Genomic DNA, 18,521 nt, shown 5'->3' with positions numbered 1-18,521 from the left:
ACAATATATATATATTTTTATATAGCAGCATGTGTTGCAGCCTACGGCATATCGATCTATGGTCCATGCATGCTGAACAGAGGAAGAGCATCTGCACGAGAAACAAAGTAAACGTTCAAGTTCTGGGTAGGTTTTATTGTTTGTTTTCATTACAGTTCCTGGTTTTCAGAGGCACTCCGCATGAGGGTGCATAGCTGGTTGTCTAAGGCAAGGCATAAGGCCTTTGCTTCGTGCATAAAACAGTTCATTTTATTAGTACAGTGGTATTCAAAAACCAAAACAGATTAACCTACCGATATGCAGTAAAAACAACTGTGGTAAATCAACGCATACAGTATCTCAACTACAAGTAGTACTTTATTGGATTTCAGAAACAGTGCTGCAGCATCAGAAATGCACCTTGGCACAAAGAATTTAACCCAACAATAACATGTTTTATTTTCTTAAGGGGGTCTTGATGGAAGGGCAGTGTGGTCCAGAGATGTTGCGTTGTGTCAGACTTGGCAAAACACAAATAGACAACACTTATAGGAGGAATCACAACCAATCAATCACTCACAAACATTCAAAAAAACCTTCCCACACGCATCAACATGGGGTTTGTTCCTTGGAAGAACAGACTTACTATTGATAAGGCTATTATGCAACAAACTAATTTCTTTGTCCTCGGAGGAAAGAAAACTAAACAGAAACATCATGCAACACCCAAGAGGAGATCACCTTCATATCAGTTAGGAGTTCAACTTCACACACAATAGAACAGTCCACCCAAAGTATTCAATAACAACCGTTCTGTACATCTACAGAACATAAATCAAAAACAACCCGTAGTCTTCTCTCAACAACTATCATAAAATATAGACTGGAATTGACTAGTTAAAAACAACATATTTTGTGGAAGCTTTGTCTAGATCCCTAGAGCGAAAGGGCGGTGTGTTTGTGCGCTCAGTCACCTTCTATCCGGTCTCTCTCCAGTATATCTGTGGTGTGAGAGGGTTCTTCATGCCAAGGAAGGTCTGTTCATCTACAGTGGTCCAGCCTACAGAGGTATGTTCAGAGGCAAGTAAGCTGGTGTTGCCCACAGGGGTATGTTCAGAGTCAGTACGCAATGTTGGTGTTGTTTATACTAAAATGTGAAGTACAGGAGAGGTGGAGGAAGTTTCCTTGTTGCCTCAGTAACAGCCGTCTCTCCACGACTCATTTGAGATTGGGCCATTTGTTCTAGTCATCCCCATAGACCTAACAAACAAAGACAACAATGACATGAGTCTTGATAGCTGTAAGAGTGTCATTCTAACGGTTTGTGGCCGCCACTGATAAGAAGTAATCACGTTTAACCAACGGAGTGACTGTACTGAAAAAAATCACACTCCTATCAACTCACTTTATGAAAAGTAATCATCCCAAGTCATAATGCTGAATGTGTATTTCTAAATAATCAATCACCTTCTAGGTGTCTGGGCCAGTCTTCCCCTGGAGGATGGGGCTGCTGCTTGCCTCCCACCCCCAGTAGAGGCTCTCCCAGCTGGGTAGGCTCCTCCATTGGCAGGCCCTGGGGACTGGACCCTCCGTACTCCTCCATTGGGTCCACTCTGGACTACAGGCAGGACCCTGGAGGGCTGGCGGGCCCCTGGCATGGAGCCCATGGCTTTGACAGGGACCCGCATGGACAGAGGGGACTGGCCACTGCCTCGCATCCGACTAGATGACATACCTGGGGAGGGGGTGATGGGCATGATGAGATGGGTTTAGTAGAGTGCCATCCACACTGTAGTACACATGTAGTCTTCTCACTTATTTCATGTTCATATGCCAATGCTCTGATGACAGTACAATTCAGGTAATGAGAGAGAAGAGCACATTCTCTGTATACATGACATCAGGATTTGTGGCAGAAAAGAGTTGTAGACTAGATGCCTGTACCCAGAGGAATATTAGTGATTTTAGGGGGGGGGTAGTTGTGAGACAGGCGAGGTACCAGTAAGGGTTACCTGAGGGGAGTAGGGGACATGTGAGAGGCTCCCTCAGGATAGGGTACGCAGTATCAAGTTCTACTTGAGAGAGTGGGGCAGGTTTACAGGCCAGATGAGGGTTACCTGAGGAAGGGGCAGGTGTACAGGCCAGGTGAGGGTAACCTGAGGAAGGGGCAGGTGTACAGGCCAGGTGTACAGGCCAGGTGAGGGTAACCTGAGGAAGGGGCAGGTGTACAAGCCAGGTGAGGGTTACCTGAGGAAGGGGCAGGTGTACAGGCCAGGTGAGGGTTACCTGAGGAAGGGGCAGGTGTACAGGCCAGGTGAGGGTTACCTGAGGAAGGGGCAGGTGTACAGGCCAGGTGAGGGTAACCTGAGGAAGGGGCAGGTGTACAGGCCAGGTGAGGGTTACCTGAGGAAGGGGCAGGTGTACAGGCCAGGTGAGGGTAACCTGAGGAAGGGGCAGGTGTACAGGCCAGGTGAGGGTTACCTGAGGAAGGGGCAGGTGTACAGGCCAGGTGAGGGTTACCTGAGGAAGGGGCAGGTGTACAGGCCAGGTGAGGGTTACCTGAGGAAGGGGAGTGGGGCAGGTGAGATATGCGGTTGCCAGAGCTCTGGAGGTTAGCCTCCATGCTGCGGCTGTTCCTGACCGCCTCCAGGGAACGCAGGCTGGTGCGGGGGGCCAGGTTAGGCATGCTGTGCCTCACCTCTTCTGGAACCACACACACGGTTTGAGTTGGAGAAAGACTGAACTGAAACTGTGTTCTATAGAACTAATCGATTTATAAGTCATGTCTTCAAACGATACAGAGTACATCTGACTGACAATTCCATGTAGTTCTGACTGTGTACTGATACTGCTTTGTTTTCGGGTTAGTGTGTGATGCATGAACACTTCTCTCCGGTCTCCACCTACCCTCGGTCTTGGCGAACTTTAGCAGCTCGGGCCCGGGTCCCTGTAGCGATCGACGTGGAGCGCGTTGCCGGGGGGCCCCCAGCCTGCTGTACTCTGCCTGGCCCTGGGAGCCTGGTGAGGGGGAGAGGCAGCGGGGCGAGCCCAGGGGAGAGGGGGAGTAGCGGAGGCGTCGCTGGGGCAGAGAGCAACACTCATCCTCCTCATCCTCCAAGCTGTAGGTATCAAACTCCTGGTCGCTGTAGGTTCCACCCCGACGTAGAGACTGGAGGGAGGCAGAGGAACTACGACGAGACACTGAGGCAGAGCTGGAGGCATAGTCCTGTCTCAGACCTGAGAGGGGAGAGAGTTACAGAGCCTGGACGCTGCCACAGACATACACATGAAAGAACAAGCGTCTACGGGCTTGTGTAGTTAGCATCTACATGGACAATAACTTTGAAAGACATGCACACCCACACATTACAAACACAGTCCTGCCCTAAGCACACACTACCACAGAGTGAGCATATTCACGGTCTTCTTCTTTATCAGTTATCTGTGGCATATTGACAAGCACAATGTAACCCTTTAGAGACTTAAGAGTATTCTACACACCATTCACCCTCTTCCTGAAATACATTATCACCAGTCCTTATTCTATACAACACCACTCACTCTCTTCCTGTAGGCGGGCCATGATCTGGACATCAGTGAGGTCCTGTAGCTTGTAACCCATGGTGATGGAGTCGTCTGAGGTACTCAGCTCACTGTCTACAGACGACTGGGAACTCAGAGCAGAGTACATACTCATGTAGCCTGGAAAAACAGTAACACCATGATTTAGATATAATCCACAACAGCCCCTTGAGGGATAAAAATAAGGACTATAATACAACCTGAAAACCAAGGACATGCAACTATACATTATCCATACAGTAGTCAATTCTCTTTATTAGTCTAATCAGAGACTGGTCCAGTAATAATCTCCGTGTATGTAGACCTGAGAACACTATAGAGCTAGGAAATTGTTTCTGGACCAGGCCTGCATTATGAGAAGAGATATTTAGACTTCCCTGTCTGTCCTACTGTATTCGTATAGACAGCGCTGAGGACAGCTAAAAGCATGATGTTTCTACTAGGCATCAGCAAGGCCATCGTCTGACACACACAACCAGCCACCCTTCATTCAAACTGAAAAAGAGGCAACATAATCCAGGGTGTTTGGTTATATAACAGATGGGATTAGGAGGGGTCACCAGCAAGCAAAGCATTTACATACTTCATGCAAAGAGTGTTATTTACAGTCTGTGTTCATAACATAAGCATTGTGTTGGTTTACATAGCGCCACCCACACCTTGAGAAGATAAAACGTTTGTTTTCCCAGTATCGCTAAGGGCCAAAGTATTTGATATCCACACCACTCTGCAAAACATGCCTGTAAATGCCATTAGTTGTGAAATTATCATCAATGTTGAGGAGAACAACCCGTTGAAAACTTTCCAGAAAAAACAGCAAACATTATAAACAAACATTTAAAACAAAACACTTGTTACAAACCTGTTACTTTAAAGTCCTACTCCAGTCTCCCTTTCAGCTCATTCATCACCTGATTTACTTAACAAAAGGAACATCTCAAAAGCTGGTCCTGGTGTCCAGATGACTCGATTTATACATGGAATATTGTGTTTCAACATGAAAAGTTCCAAAATTGCTTGGGTGTGTCTTAAACATATCAAAATATATATTTTAGATTCTTTAAAGTAGCCACCCTTTACCTTGAAGACAACACATTCTCTCAACCAGCTTCACCTGGAATGTTCCCACATATGCTGAGCACTTGTTGGCTGCTTTTCCTTCACTCTGCGGTCCAACTCATCTCAATTGGGTTGAGGTTGGGTGATTGTGGAGGCAAAGTCATCTGATGCAGCACTACATCACTCTCCTTCATGGCTGCCACAGCATTCTGCAGCGATACACCATCCCATTTGGTTTGCGCTTAGTGGGACTATCATTTGTTTTTCCACAGGACAATGATTCAAAACACACCTACAGGCTGTGTAAGGGCTATTTTGCCAAGGAGAGTGATGGAGTGCTGCATCAAATGACCTGGCCTCCACAATCACCGCAGAGTGAAGGAAAAGAAGGAAAACTCCTTCAGACTGCTAGACAAGCCTTCCACAGAATGGTTGAGGAATCCTTCAAACTGCTAGAAAAGCCTTCCTAAAATACATGACGGGTACTAATATTCCATTGTTATTTTTTTTAATGTCTTCCTTTTTCTCCCCAATTTAGTGGTATCCAATTTTGACGGTAGTAAAAATAAAGAAAAACCCTTGAATGTGTCCATTACAGTCTTGTCCCGTCACTGCAACTCCCGTACGGACTCGGGAGAGATGAAGGTCGAGAGCCGTGGATCCTCCGCAACACGACCTCGCCAAGCCACACTGCTTCTTTACACACTGCTCACTTAACCCGGAAGCCAGCCACACCAATGTGTCGGAGGAAACACAGTACAACTGGCGACCGTGTCAGCGTTCATGCACCCGTCCCGCCACAGGAGTCGCTAGAGCGCAATGGGACAAGGACATCCCTGGCCGACCAAACCCTCCCCTACCCGGAGGTAGGTCCCAGTTGAGGTCGGCTGCTATTGAACCCGGGTCTGTAGTGACGCCTCAAGTGCTGCAGTGCCTTAGACTACCCTCCCGAGTGGCACAGCGGTCTAAGAACTTAAGTTATTTTTAATCTGATACTACTTTAATCTTGAGTTCCACCAACACTGTTAAACACACTGGAGAGAGAGAGTAGCTGAAAGTAAAGCAGCACGTGGTGTATTAATATCATGCGTACCTGAGCCACCACTGGTTAGTAGGATTTTGTTAGTGGATTTGTTGTGGTACCCAGGAGAGAGGAGGCCAGAGCCAGAGGAGCCAGCCTCCCCCGTCTGACCAGAGCTGCTGTAGATGTTCCTCCAGCGAGACGCTAAAGGCACACAGGAGGAGACAGGAGAGGACACACACAGTTACATAAACAGGAGTCAGGGCACCGTTTAAAAGGCAACCTGTATCGTGACCTTGTAGACAAATAAAACACAGTCGGGTGGAAGTGTGCGCTCAGGATTCCTTTACCAGTTCTTTAGGTACTGATTCTGAAGTGTACAAAAACTTTTAAAATAATTCCTGATCAAAAGAGAAATTACAACTTTCATCATCGTTTCAAAATGGTCGGCCGTGGCTGGTTCATTTTAAAAACTGTTGCAAAAGAGCGAGTCGAAACTAAAGGCATTGATTTTGTATTTAGTAGGACAGATGATGTTTCCAAGAGCTTAAGGTGGGACCATGTCTGTACCTGCACAAAAAGAGTTATAGAACTTACTGTCCCATAGCAATACTTATGAAGAGCTAACAATGGTGTCTATATTATTTACCAACTTCACACAGCTTCATTGTTGGCCACTACCTTCATTCCGACTCATTGCTGGAGCCAATGGGCCAAAACACAAGTTTGGGAGGGTGAAACTGTTCTTGTAGCCTAGAAGGGTGATCTAGAGGTAGCAATGAGGCTATGGTAGGTCATTATTCCTAAGGTACTGGTTCCTATATTTTTAATTGACTTCCTCCAGGAAGCAGTATTGTTTGCCATTGGCTACATCAAGTGTGGCAGGGTGAAACTCTTATATAACATAACTCATATCTATGGGGTAGGTTATAGCCTAGTGAATGATTTCCTATATTTGCCGGCTGCCTGTGCCAGTGGGTAGCTGATGTAATACATTGAGCGCAGGAGTTCTCTTTGATCTTTTCTACAATTAAGTCAACTTTGGGGCTGTATTCTCCTGTACCACACCATGAGCAGCACGGTGGTGTGCATGTCAACGTTTCACTTCTAAAGTGGGTAGTTTCATGGCCTGACAGAGGTATTTGCACCAGAACACAGCTATCCGTCACAGGGCAAGGTAATCCAACCCAACAGCCAGCCTCTACACCATGACATCACGTGGTCATTGAGCCAGGCCCTGGTCAGGTGTGAATGGCTTGGTTGTTCAGTAGCTGCCAGAAGTACCAGACGCACACCGGATAAATAAATCATGAATGGGGGTGTGCTGCTGGATCTAACACTGGTAAACTACTGGTGGTGGCGGAGTTGCCGGGATTCTCTAGGTTAGGAGCACCAGATAACATTTTGGGGGATTGAGAAGCAGCATATAAATGGGGCCTATATAGAATCTAGATACTTTTGAAGCACACGTGCATTAGAAAATAACATGTAACACTTAAGACAGTTTATTATAAAAGCAAAACGTGTCCATAGGAATACATGTCATTGAAATTACAAAGTCATTTTGTAGATTATTAGGTTTCTACATTGTGTAAAATCACAATTTCCCTATTGAGATGCATTACATTGACAAATGTACACTGTCTCTAAAAACGTCAGGTTTGTTCATGGATCCCCTTTCTCCCAGATGTTTGCGTATACTAGCAAAGTAACCAGGTTGTTAGCTAGCTAACGAGGTAACATGACTGAACGAAGTGAAAACAAATAGTTAACTGCACGCAAGTACTTTTAGAATGGCCCAGGACATGGTTTATGGTTTATGAACGTTAAATGCGGTCCCGGTGATCCGCTATAGGAAGATTAAAACGTTGCGGCGGTAATATGGGGTCAGACCTTTTTGACCTGGTTGGGCTAGAAGCCTTTTCACTGTAGTAACGGCGCAACCATGATGCGAATAAATCTGCACTCACAAAAATGAGGTCCAGAGAAGACGCGTGAATAAAAACATTCCCTCGTTATGCCAAGATCATACATTTTCTCATAATCACGACAAGTTGTTTTGTGGAGATTGAGAGAAACTCTATACATACAGTAGGTGTGGACATATTGATGATCGGTTGACAGTAGTGTCATAGTGCCTCGGAGGCAGTAAGACTCTACAATGACCTTTAATAAGAGCACATCTGCTGTAAGTATCCGTGTGCTAGTGTATAGGCCTGGGCCATATCAAACCCCCAGCAATAAAAGCTGATTTCAATCAATCAATATGTCCACTCCTATTTATAGAATTTATCATGATTGACAAAACTTTTGTGAAGTCATTATCAGCAGAAAATTGTCTTGTGATCTCGCCATAATGTTGGGGTGTGATTATATTTTCCCCATAGTATGTTGTACCAAAGATGTCTGACAAAGGGAACATAACGTTATGAATATAACTACTGTTCCCTGAAGGACGGGAAACTAGGTACAACCGTTTGGCCCCACACCGCCCGTTCCTGGGCTCGGTGAACAGTGGTATAGAAATCAAGGACTGAATCCAAGCCTCACACTTATAACCTGCGGAACAGGGGGCTTCCAGAGAGGCGCAGATTTCATTGGCCATGTCAGGCATGTTTGTAGATCCTTCAACTGAAGCCGCTGGAGTGAGACTCCCTATAGTATGTTGTACCTTGTTTCCCTCCTTCAGGGAACAATAGTTATAGTCATAACATTATGTTATTGGATAGGAGGCTGTACTGGTTATTGCCTCAGGTAATGTGTTATGACTGCATTCACTGTTGCTCAGTGGCAAGCTCATCTTGTTTTATTGGTTTATTGCTTGTTATGAGGTTATTGGGTGTTGGACAGGAGAGTTACTTTGCACCGGTACTGTTGGTATAGGGTTACTGGGCACAAGGAGGAAGCAATGTTATTGTAGAAGGGTTCCTACAGGGTTATTATGTTAATGTAAGGTTATCAAAAGGTTGTATATGGTTATTATAGGATTACTATACGGTTATTGTACATGGTTATTACATGGTTAGTATAAGGTGACTGTGGTTACTATAGTATAGTTACTTTAGAGTTGGTATATGATCATTATAAGGTTATTATCAAGGTTACTAGGTAGGTGTGTACTCTGGTCGAGACGGTTGAGCAGGGTGCGACAGGCCACCTCCGTCTCTGGGCTGGGGTGGTCCAGAACCTTCCGACACCACTTCAGAGGAGACTCAGGTCTGGGCTCAGCAACTACCTGCTTCTTAGGGGAGACATACAACCTGCAGAGAGACGAGGGAGAGAATTTTTTTTTTTTTAAATATATATTTAAAAGCGATAGATAGAGAGAGAGAGAGAGTAGGGAGGAGAAAGGAGAGATGTGGTGGATAATGAGGCAAGCAGCAATGAAAGGAAGAGGATGAGAAAGACAGAAAGAGAAAAAGTGGCAATTTACATTTTGCAAAGCCTCAAAGCCTGTTCATCCAGACTGCAGTCAAGCGAACAGCAGAACAGTGGGATAAGAAAACAGCATTAATGGTTCTCTGGCTTGCGAGTTACGCATTTAATAACTTGTACTATGTGGGAATGTTTGCAGGAGGCCTGTCTTCTAGTCTTAAGCATTGGTGGAACAACCAACCACACACAAACTCGTTATCCTTCATACCACTAATCACCTAATATTAGAAATAGACTCCACTTGTTTCAACATACAGCATCTTTGTTACATACATAAGGCATTGCCATAAGGCTAAACCATCCTTTTATCCAATCCTAGAAGGTCACCACTCCATCAACCCATTCTAGCCTATCCCGGATTCCCGGGCAATAACCACAGTCCACAGCCGTGCGGTTTGTGCTCAGCCCACACCTGGCAGTATTACCTCTTCCTTCCACAGTAGCAATATCAGCAGCACTGTGGCCTGTGTATGACCCCATCTCCTAATGAGGGCTCTACTGTACTGTCCTCTCCCAGCAATCACTATGCATTACCTTCTACTGCATGAGTTGTCTGAAATAGGCACATCTACAGCATGTCTATCCTACTGTAGACAATGTGCCTAGTTTACTACACAATAAGGTGATGATCTCAACTGACACCAGCGCTGGGCCTGATCGTCTTGAACACCAGCGCTGGGCCTGATCGTCTTGAACACCAGCGCTGGGCCTGATCGTCTTGAACACCAGCGCTGGGCCTGATCGTCTTGCATTGCTTTAACTGTTTGAGTACATGTGAAGTAAAGCCAAGTAGAAGTGAGTGTTTAAGTTCCTCTCCTTGAAAAAAGTGCAGTGCAAACTGCCAAGTTCGTTAGGACGTTTGATCCGGGTCACATGGGGGAATGCTTTGAGCCGCCAAAACACACACAAAAGAGGCCTGGCTGTGCCAACTGGTTTTTGAGTAATCAACTTGGGCTAATCTTCCCATTGGACAAACACAAAAGACAAGCCCTCTATCCCACTGGGACCAGCAACAATGAAGACAGTAGTCAGTCAGGTCTCTCACTACAGATGTTTCAGCAGTCAGTCAGGTCTCTAAAGTCAGAACTTGATCCTGGAACAGTTTCGGTCTAGTAATTGGAGAGCTGACCAGCGGTGGCCGATGCTAAGTAGTGGGCCTAGTTACCTAGGCCAGTTGTTTAACAGTCAGATCATTTGATACACAGAACTACAGTTAAAAGTGCTGAGTGACTAAGGGCAGATCTTTTGGTAAATGGACCATTTGTTGTTGTTTTTATACATAGAGCTAAATATAAATACTGGTGGGCACGCCATCATCTGCACACAAAACAAAGCGCTCATGCATGGACATTGGACACTTTTGTTCACCTTAGCTAGTGTCCCATTTCTTGGCTTGTTCCTTGCACAGCCGGGTTACTTCTAGACTCAACCCCCACAGATTCCCAGAATTCTCCATACATCTCAGTAAATGTTTTTAGAAGCAGAAGGTCCATGATGGATCACATGCACCCTAAGCCCCCCCAAAGAAGTTTAGGCCCCAGCAGCAGCCATCCAGTCTCTAGCCCAAATGGCACCCTATTCACTATGTAATCCACTACAACCATAGGGTTCTGGTCAAAAGTAGTGCATCATAAAGGGAACAGGGTGCCACTTACGACTCAGTCCTGAGCCCTAGCCACCAGCCCAAAGCAGCTTAGGGGTCCATGCCTGGGCAGATTATTTATTTAATGTTGTAGTAGTGATAACCACCTGGGGCTCATACAGACTGGTTAATAATGTGGTAGAGAGAACAAGGCCTTGCTGCTTTGGGTTGTTAATCCACAGATCAGCTGCTAAAGTAGCTACCAGGAATACAATATGGTGCCCGTTTGTATCGGACAATACTGTACAAAATGGTACAGCTAAAACAAACGCATAATAGTTCAAACTTTAAAAAAAATGTAAACACCCTGAACTTGGCAAACACACACAAGCTTCATGTCCAGATGAACATGGTGGTGTACAGAGGGGAAATTAAATGAAGATGGACTCACTTGGAATTAGCAGTCTGCCATTACAAACATTGAGGTAATCCAATCCTGTTAATTTGATTCTGGTAAACAAGCCAAGCTCCTCCTTCACCACAGAAGAACCCAGACTAGACAGCAACAGCAGTACAGGGTTGACATTCATTTGAAGAGAGTGAGATGATCATTTGAATGATGCAAATCCTGACTGAGACAGCAGTAGGAGAAGCCCTGAGCAGCGACTGAGCCAGCAGTAGGAGAAGCCCTGAGCAGCGACTGAGAGAGCAGCAGGAGAAGCCCTGAGCAGCGACTGAGACAGCAGTAGGAGAAGCCCTGAGCAGCGACTGAGACAGCAGTAGGAGAAGCCCTGAGCAGCGACTGAGACAGCAGTAGGAGAAGCCCTGAGCAGCGACTGAGACAGCAGTAGGAGAAGCCCTGAGCAGCGACTGAGACAGCAGTAGGAGAAGCCCTGAGCAGCGACTGAGACAGCAGTAGGAGAAGCCCTGAGCAGCAGCGCACTGAGACAGCAGCGAGGAGAAGCCCTGAGCAGCGACTGAGACAGCAGTAGGAGAAGCCCTGAGCAGCGACTGAGAGAGCAGCAGGAGAAGCCCTGAGCAGCGACTGAGACAGCAGCAGGAGAAGCCCTGAGCAGCGACTGAGACAGCAGTAGGAGAAGCCCTGAGCAGCGACTGAGACAGCAGTAGGAGAAGCCCTGAGCAGCGACTGAGACAGCAGTAGGAGAAGCCCTGAGCAGCGACTGAGACAGCAGCAGGAGAAGCCCTGAGCAGCGACTGAGACAGCAGCAGGAGAAGCCCTGAGCAGCGACTGAGACAGCAGCAGGAGAAGCCCTGAGCAGCGACTGAGACAGCAGCAGGAGAAGCCCTGAGCAGCGACTGAGACAGCAGTAGGAGAAGCCCTGAGCAGCGACTGAGACAGCAGTAGGAGAAGCCCTGAGCAGCGACTGAGAGAGCAGCAGGAGAAGCCCTGAGCAGCGACTGAGACAGCAGCAGGAGAAGCCCTGAGCAGCGACTGAGACAGCAGTAGGAGAAGCCCTGAGCAGCGACAGAGAGCAGCAGGAGAAGCCCTGAGCAGCGACTGAGACAGCAGTAGGAGAAGCCCTGAGCAGCGACTGAGAGAGCAGCAGGAGAAGCCCTGAGCAGCGACTGAGACAGCAGCAGGAGAAGCCCTGAGCAGCGACTGAGACAGCAGCAGGAGAAGCCCTGAGCAGCGACTGAGACAGCAGTAGGAGAAGCTCTGAGCAGCGACTGAGACAGCAGTAGGAGAAGCCCTGAGCAGCGACTGAGACAGCAGCAGGAGAAGCTCTGAGCAGCGACTGAGACAGCAGTAGGAGAAGCCCTGAGCAGCGACTGAGACAGCAGTAGGAGAAGCCCTGAGCAGCGACTGAGAGAGCAGCAGGAGAAGCCCTGAGCAGCGACAGAGAGCAGCAGGAGAAGCCCTGAGCAGCGACTGAGACAGCAGCAGGAGAAGCCCTGAGCAGCGACTGAAACAGCAGCAGGAGAAGCCCTGAGCAGCGACTGAGACAGCAGCAGGAGAAGCCCTGAGCAGCGACTGAGACAGCAGCAGGAGAAGCTCTGAGCAGCGACTGAGACAGCAGTAGGAGAAGCCCTGAGCAGCGACTGAGACAGCAGCAGGAGAAGCTCTGAGCAGCGACTGAGCCAGCAGTAGGAGAAGCCCTGAGCAGCGACTGAGCCAGCAGTAGGAGAAGCCCTGAGCAGCGACTGAGACAGCAGCAGGAGAAGCCCTGAGCAGCGACTGAGACAGCAGCAGGAGAAGCCCTGAGCAGCGACTGAGACAGCAGCAGGAGAAGCCAGCTGAGCCCTGAGCGACTGAGCCAGCAGTAGGAGAAGCCCTGGAGCAGCCCTGACTGAGACAGCAGCAGGAGAAGCCCTGAGCAGCGACTGAGCCAGCAGTAGGAGAAGCCCTGAGCAGCGACTGAGACAGCAGCAGGAGAAGCCCTGAGCAGCGACTGAGACAGCAGTAGGAGAAGCCCTGAGCAGCGACTGAGACAGCAGCAGGAGAAGCCCTGAGCAGCGACTGAGACAGCAGTAGGAGAAGCCCTGAGCAGCGACTGAGACAGCAGTAGGAGAAGCCCTGAGCATCGATTTGTTCTTAACTGATTTGCCTAGTTAAATAAAAGTAAAAAAAATATTATAATAATGTGGGATAAACAAAGGACCACTAATGCCTTGTTTCCACTTCTCTGGTTGTGGAAAATGCTGCAGCCTTGGCTCATCTCACACACATTCTTTTGAACTTCACCAAGTATGAAGCAATAAGTCAAGTAATGCTATTGGACTACCTATGGCTGTGTGTATTAGGGCCCAAAGGCTGTATGTATTAGGGCTAGAGGTCGACCGATTAAATAGGGCCCATTTCAAGTTTTCATAACAAATCGGTAATCGTCATTTTTGGATGCCGATTATGGTCGATTATATTACACTCCACGAGGAAACTGCATGGCAGGCTGACCACCTGTTATGCGAGTGCAGCAAGGAGCCATAAGTTGCTAGCTAACATTAAACTTATCTTATAAAAAACAATCAATCTTAACATAATCACTAGTTAACTACACATGGTTGATGATATTACTAGTTTAACTAGCTTGTCCTGCAGTGCACATAATCAATGCGGTGCCTGAAATTGTGTCACTTCTCTTGCGTTCAGTGTAAGCAGAGTCAGGGTATATGCAGCAGTTTGGGCCGCCTGGCTCGTTGTGAACTGTGTGAAGACCATTTCTTCCTAACAAAGACCATAATTAATTTGCCAGAATTTTACTTATGACATAACATTGAAGGTTGTGCAATGTAACATCAATATTTAAACTTAGGGATGCCACCCGTTCGATAAAATACAGAACCAGCTTTCATATGTTCTCATCTTCAGAGCAAGGAACAAACGTTAGCTTTCTTACATGGCACATATTGCACTTTTACTTTCTTCTCCAACACTTTGTTTTTGCATTATTTAAACCAAATTGAACATATTTCATTATTTATTCGAGACTAAAGGTGTGTATTATATTAAGGCCGTGTGTATTGGGGCCCAAAGGCCGTGTGTATTGGGGCCCAAAGGCCGTATGTATTAGGGCCCACCATAGCAAAATGCTTTAAAAATGGAAAACAAGCACCTTTCTTATTGGACAAGTTTCAGTCCATTTTATTCAGTTGGGTGCCTAGTGAATAGGACCCATGTCTTCTCGGCCGTTGAGAGCCCAGCTGTGCTGCAATAGTTCTTGCTCTGCACTCAAGCCTCCTCCTCCCTCTCTGGGTATTCATGTCAGAGGAGAAAATCACTACTGCTGCTGAGCGCACACATAGTGCCCAGAGTAAATCACGTTGGCTGGCTGGCTGCCCCTCGCCCAGCGACAACAGTGGCCCCTCTCCCTCTCTGTCCATTTCAGTCTCCCTCCCAGTCACTACCCATCCTCTCTCTCCACACTAACCCCTCTTTTCTCTCTCCCAGTCACATAGATTCAGTGATCAGAGGCACTGCCTGTCAGTGCCCATTTTATACAGCCCACAAAGCAGAGCATTTCCAAGACAGAAGCAACACACAGATATTTCCATCTAAAGGCCTGCTAGCTCAGCTGCATCAAATCTGCATGTATTTTCTGCATGTTTTCCTCTGGTTGTTGCGTATCACGGAAACCAGGCCAACTGCCATAGCAGAGACCCACCTCCAACCTAGGGCCACGTCCCAAACGGTACATTTTCCCTACATAGTGCACTACTTTTGACCAGGGCCCTAGTGCACTATAAAGGGAATACGGTGCCAATTGGCACCAATATGACTAAAGGTGGCAGTCATAGTCCCTATACTTATGAGAGTGAAAGGTTCAACAGAACAGTAACATAATGACTCATCTGGCTATAGGGTCTTCCATCATCCTGAGTGTGAACACAAATTCATCCCACACACACAGTATGACATCATGCTGACCCCTGGAGACAGTGGTAAACAGATGTCTCCACGGCAACGTGGGGGTGCAGACCAGTGAAGAGACGTCTACATGTGTTCCTCTCCTCCATCTGCAGCGATCAGAAGGTGTCCTAGTGTCTACTGGGAATAAGTTTCATCTGAACAGAGCAGAATGTGCAGATACACAGCAGATGAGGAAGAGACCGTAGACTAAGAAGCTGACCAAGACCCTTTATGATCAGAGCATAGAAAATAAAAAGGTAGGAGTCCTTACAAACAGTGTGCAGAGGATATTTGACTGAATCTGAAATGGCACTCTATTCCCTATATAGTGCACTCCTTTTGAGCAGAGCCTATGCAGGCCCCAGTTTAAAGTACTGCATTAGCTTTATAGGAAATAGGTTGGAATCTCAGATGCTTCCTTTGTCTCGCTCCTATCCCCATGGTACCTACCAGCTGTCCTCGTCATCCACCTCTGCAAGGTCCTCCCATAGGTCCAGAACATCAACCTCATCCAGGGCCAACGGGTCCACCCCCGAGTCGCTCTCCGCCAGGGTCTCAGACTCATAACTGTCCAGAGAGGGACTCTCTGGGGTTGTGCTTAGCCCCTGGGTCGGTGCCGGTCCTGGTCCATTGCCGCACGGCAGGGTCAGAAAGCCTGCACACAATCCACCATCCGCATCCTCTATCCGGTTAGCTGCAGGGAGCGGGGAGATATCCTCACTGCTACTACTGTCCTGAGGAGGGGACAGCTCCAAGTCACTGCTGCTGCCTAGTTCCATTCCACAGCTTCCACTGCTCCCCAACCTGAGAGGGGAGTTGGTGTTGGTAACCTCTTCGCTGGAAGAGATTCTCTCATTGATGTTGGTACTGGTTGTGAGGTTACTGTTTGCCGTGGTCGCTCCTCTGAGATGTAGATTCTTACTGTCTCCCCTGTTGCGGAGTGTTTGATTCTGGACCTCGAGTCTTCGAATGAGCTCCTGGAGCTTACGTACCTCCTCCAACTCCACCCCTGCTAGCTCCTGCTCCTCCTCGTAGCTTTGCTGGGACGTCTTCATGAGACCCCCGGTACAGTCATTGCCTGCCGGTTGGACCTCACCGGCGCTGTCCGGAACTACCATGTCGCCGCTGTTCTGCTAGGAGGAAGATAAACGAATGTGTCGATCAGCAGCTCGCGTAAGAAACAAACAATTGAAATCACTGTTTTGAGATAAGCAATCATCCGAACAAACACCCAAACTGCAAGCTCATCGTGGTGCGATAACTAATCAATTTGATCAGAGCTAGTTACTTCGTTACGTTTACATGCCAATAAAAGCCATAGACGGCAGTTGAATATATTTTCTGGCTACATCAACTCACAAACTCCCATGTTTATAATTAATAACGCTGCCATGATGAGTAAAGAAATAACGGCCGAAGCTACGAAGGCTGACAAATTGTAGGCTAACAGCGGGCACAAACCGCATCTCCCCCCACTCACATTCAGTTTCATTGAATGCCGCCAACATTTGCAGCTAAAGATAAGTGCAGCGTCTAGTTGCCATTTGTTGCTAGCTAATTAGATCAAACTGACGTTAAAACACATGCTTTTATATAATTTATCATGCAAGCCAATAGATCATTGTCCTTACATCGATGCATTTCCAAGAGAACTGTTGATTAGCCAGCCACCAAGCTAAAGCGCTAGCTAAACATAACAAACCTACCTTGGCTTCACCGGTTGAGATGAGCCGTGTTGTCAAGAAATGCTCGAATTAGCCCGATAAATCCAATGCACGAGTTTGCATTAATCAAGTACGTTTACAAGGAATACATTTTTTTTAAGTAAATGAGATGTATGTAAGAAAAATATATGATTATCGATGTAATAGCTCGAAGCACGCTAAGCCATGTCCCTGTTAGCCTATAACTGGCTAGTTAGTAAAGATAGGTAACTAAGCAGCTATGTTTTGCCAGCTTTGAGGGACTCGAGTTGATCCAATCAGAGCATTGATCCCGCCCCCTAACTGACATTAACACGGTATTTGCTGCCTCCTACAGGCTACTCCAGGTATTGCCTGTCGTTCTCTTCTCGTGCGCTAGAGGTCACCAAATAAAAGGGGTAAGAAAAACTAACCCAATGTCACAACTGAGGTGCATCGAGTTCGCTTCAACGTTTCCTACGTTGCGTGAATATTTGAAATGAAACGACACATTTCCCCAAAACGATGAGAAGCGTTCTTCAACAGTATTTGAGGTACGTTTGCTCCCGTTTGGTGGGTGTGGCGAGGTGTGGCCTGATCAATATGGGCATGACCAGAACCATGTATTTAGAATAAATAAGTAAAAACGTTGCTCTGGGTGTGAATATTTCAAATTGCAGAACACTTGCAGCACACTATAGAGTAATCGCCCTCTGAGCCACCATAATTACAGCGTTTGTCAACTGGTCTTTCAGTACAGTACAGTTTCCTTTCTGGCATACTTAACGCAGCCCTGTCATCAGTACTATACACTCTTTGGCCACAAAATTGTCAGTCAACATGAGAGTAAATTACATACCTAGTACAACACCAAAAATTCCAAGACATCTCATTTACTCTCATGGTAGATTACATACCTAGTACAACACCAAACATTCCAAGACATCTAATCTACCACAATACTTATAATTATCCAAATAACCTGTCTTCAACATAACAAACTACATGAGCTGTGAATGGGGAACATAAACTAACTGAATAAAATAACTCCTCTGTAGTATTGTGATGCAACACCTCTCTTTATCTGTGCCAAGACCCACACATACCATCATTGCTCAAGTTCTGCAGAACCCTTACTTCTGTTGCAACAGTGATTCTCATGGTAATAAACATGCTTCACTTATTGAATTGTACCTGTAGATAATAGAGCTATATGAGTTAGTAGCCTACGACCAGAAACAAGCCCTGGGCAGAGACTTGATGTTGATCTAGTGGAAGAATACTGGGTTGGGTTCCCAAAGTGAAGGCAGAGAGAGAGGGTGAAACCTGTGAGAACAGGCTTCAGCACATGTTACTGTGTGTGTACCCCATCCTATTCTTCACTATATGAGCTGTTATGGTCTGGATTCAAAGTAAAGATGAGAGGGGGGACTTTTCTGTTCAAAAGTAAAGAAAAAAGTCTTATTGTGGCTAGATAACCCCCATAAATATGGGATTATGAAATACAGAAATATCAAGTTTACATAAGTATTCACACCCCTGAGTAAATACATGTTACAATCACCTTTGGCAGTGATTACAGCTGAGGGTGTCTCTGGGTAAGTCTCGAAGAGCTTTCCACACCTGGATTGTACAATATTTGCACAGTAATCTTTTTTAAATTCTTCAAGCTCTGTCAAGTTGGTTGTTGATCATTGCTAGACAGCCCTTTTCAAGTATTGCCATAGATTTTAAAGACAATTTAATTAAAAACTGTAAATAGGCCACTCGGGAACATCCAATGTCACCTTGGTAAGCAACTCCAGTGTATATTTG

General features: G+C 46.6%; 1 protein-coding gene across 7 annotated transcripts; it reads right to left on the bottom strand.

Annotated features, from left to right (window-relative positions):
* Positions 1-114: 114 nt before the first annotated feature.
* Positions 115-16,957, bottom strand: zgc:66447 (SLAIN motif-containing protein-like). 7 transcript variants are annotated; one of them, XM_029653829.2, is made up of 9 exons: positions 16,731-16,954; positions 15,475-16,157; positions 8,747-8,901; positions 5,714-5,845; positions 3,541-3,681; positions 2,887-3,216; positions 2,539-2,682; positions 1,447-1,714; positions 115-1,239 (listed from the first exon to the last, which is right to left on the bottom strand). In XM_029653829.2, exons 2-9 carry the CDS (start codon positions 16,140-16,142, stop codon positions 1,173-1,175), a joined length of 1,905 nt encoding a protein of 634 aa, XP_029509689.1. In that variant the 5' UTR covers positions 16,143-16,157; positions 16,731-16,954; the 3' UTR covers positions 115-1,172. The 7 variants fall into 7 exon arrangements, with proteins under 7 accessions (XP_029509689.1, XP_029509690.1, XP_029509682.1 ...); XM_029653830.2 differs by having other exon boundaries at positions 8,762-8,901; XM_029653822.2 differs by lacking the exons at positions 115-1,239; positions 1,447-1,714 and having other exon boundaries at positions 1,732-2,682; positions 16,731-16,957.
* Between the last annotated feature and the right edge of the window lie 1,564 nt (positions 16,958-18,521).

Source organism: Oncorhynchus nerka, linkage group LG6, assembly GCF_034236695.1.
Source record: "Oncorhynchus nerka isolate Pitt River linkage group LG6, Oner_Uvic_2.0, whole genome shotgun sequence".
Classification (NCBI taxonomy): domain Eukaryota; kingdom Metazoa; phylum Chordata; class Actinopteri; order Salmoniformes; family Salmonidae; genus Oncorhynchus; species Oncorhynchus nerka.
This window is presented reverse-complemented; position numbering and strand designations above follow the sequence as displayed.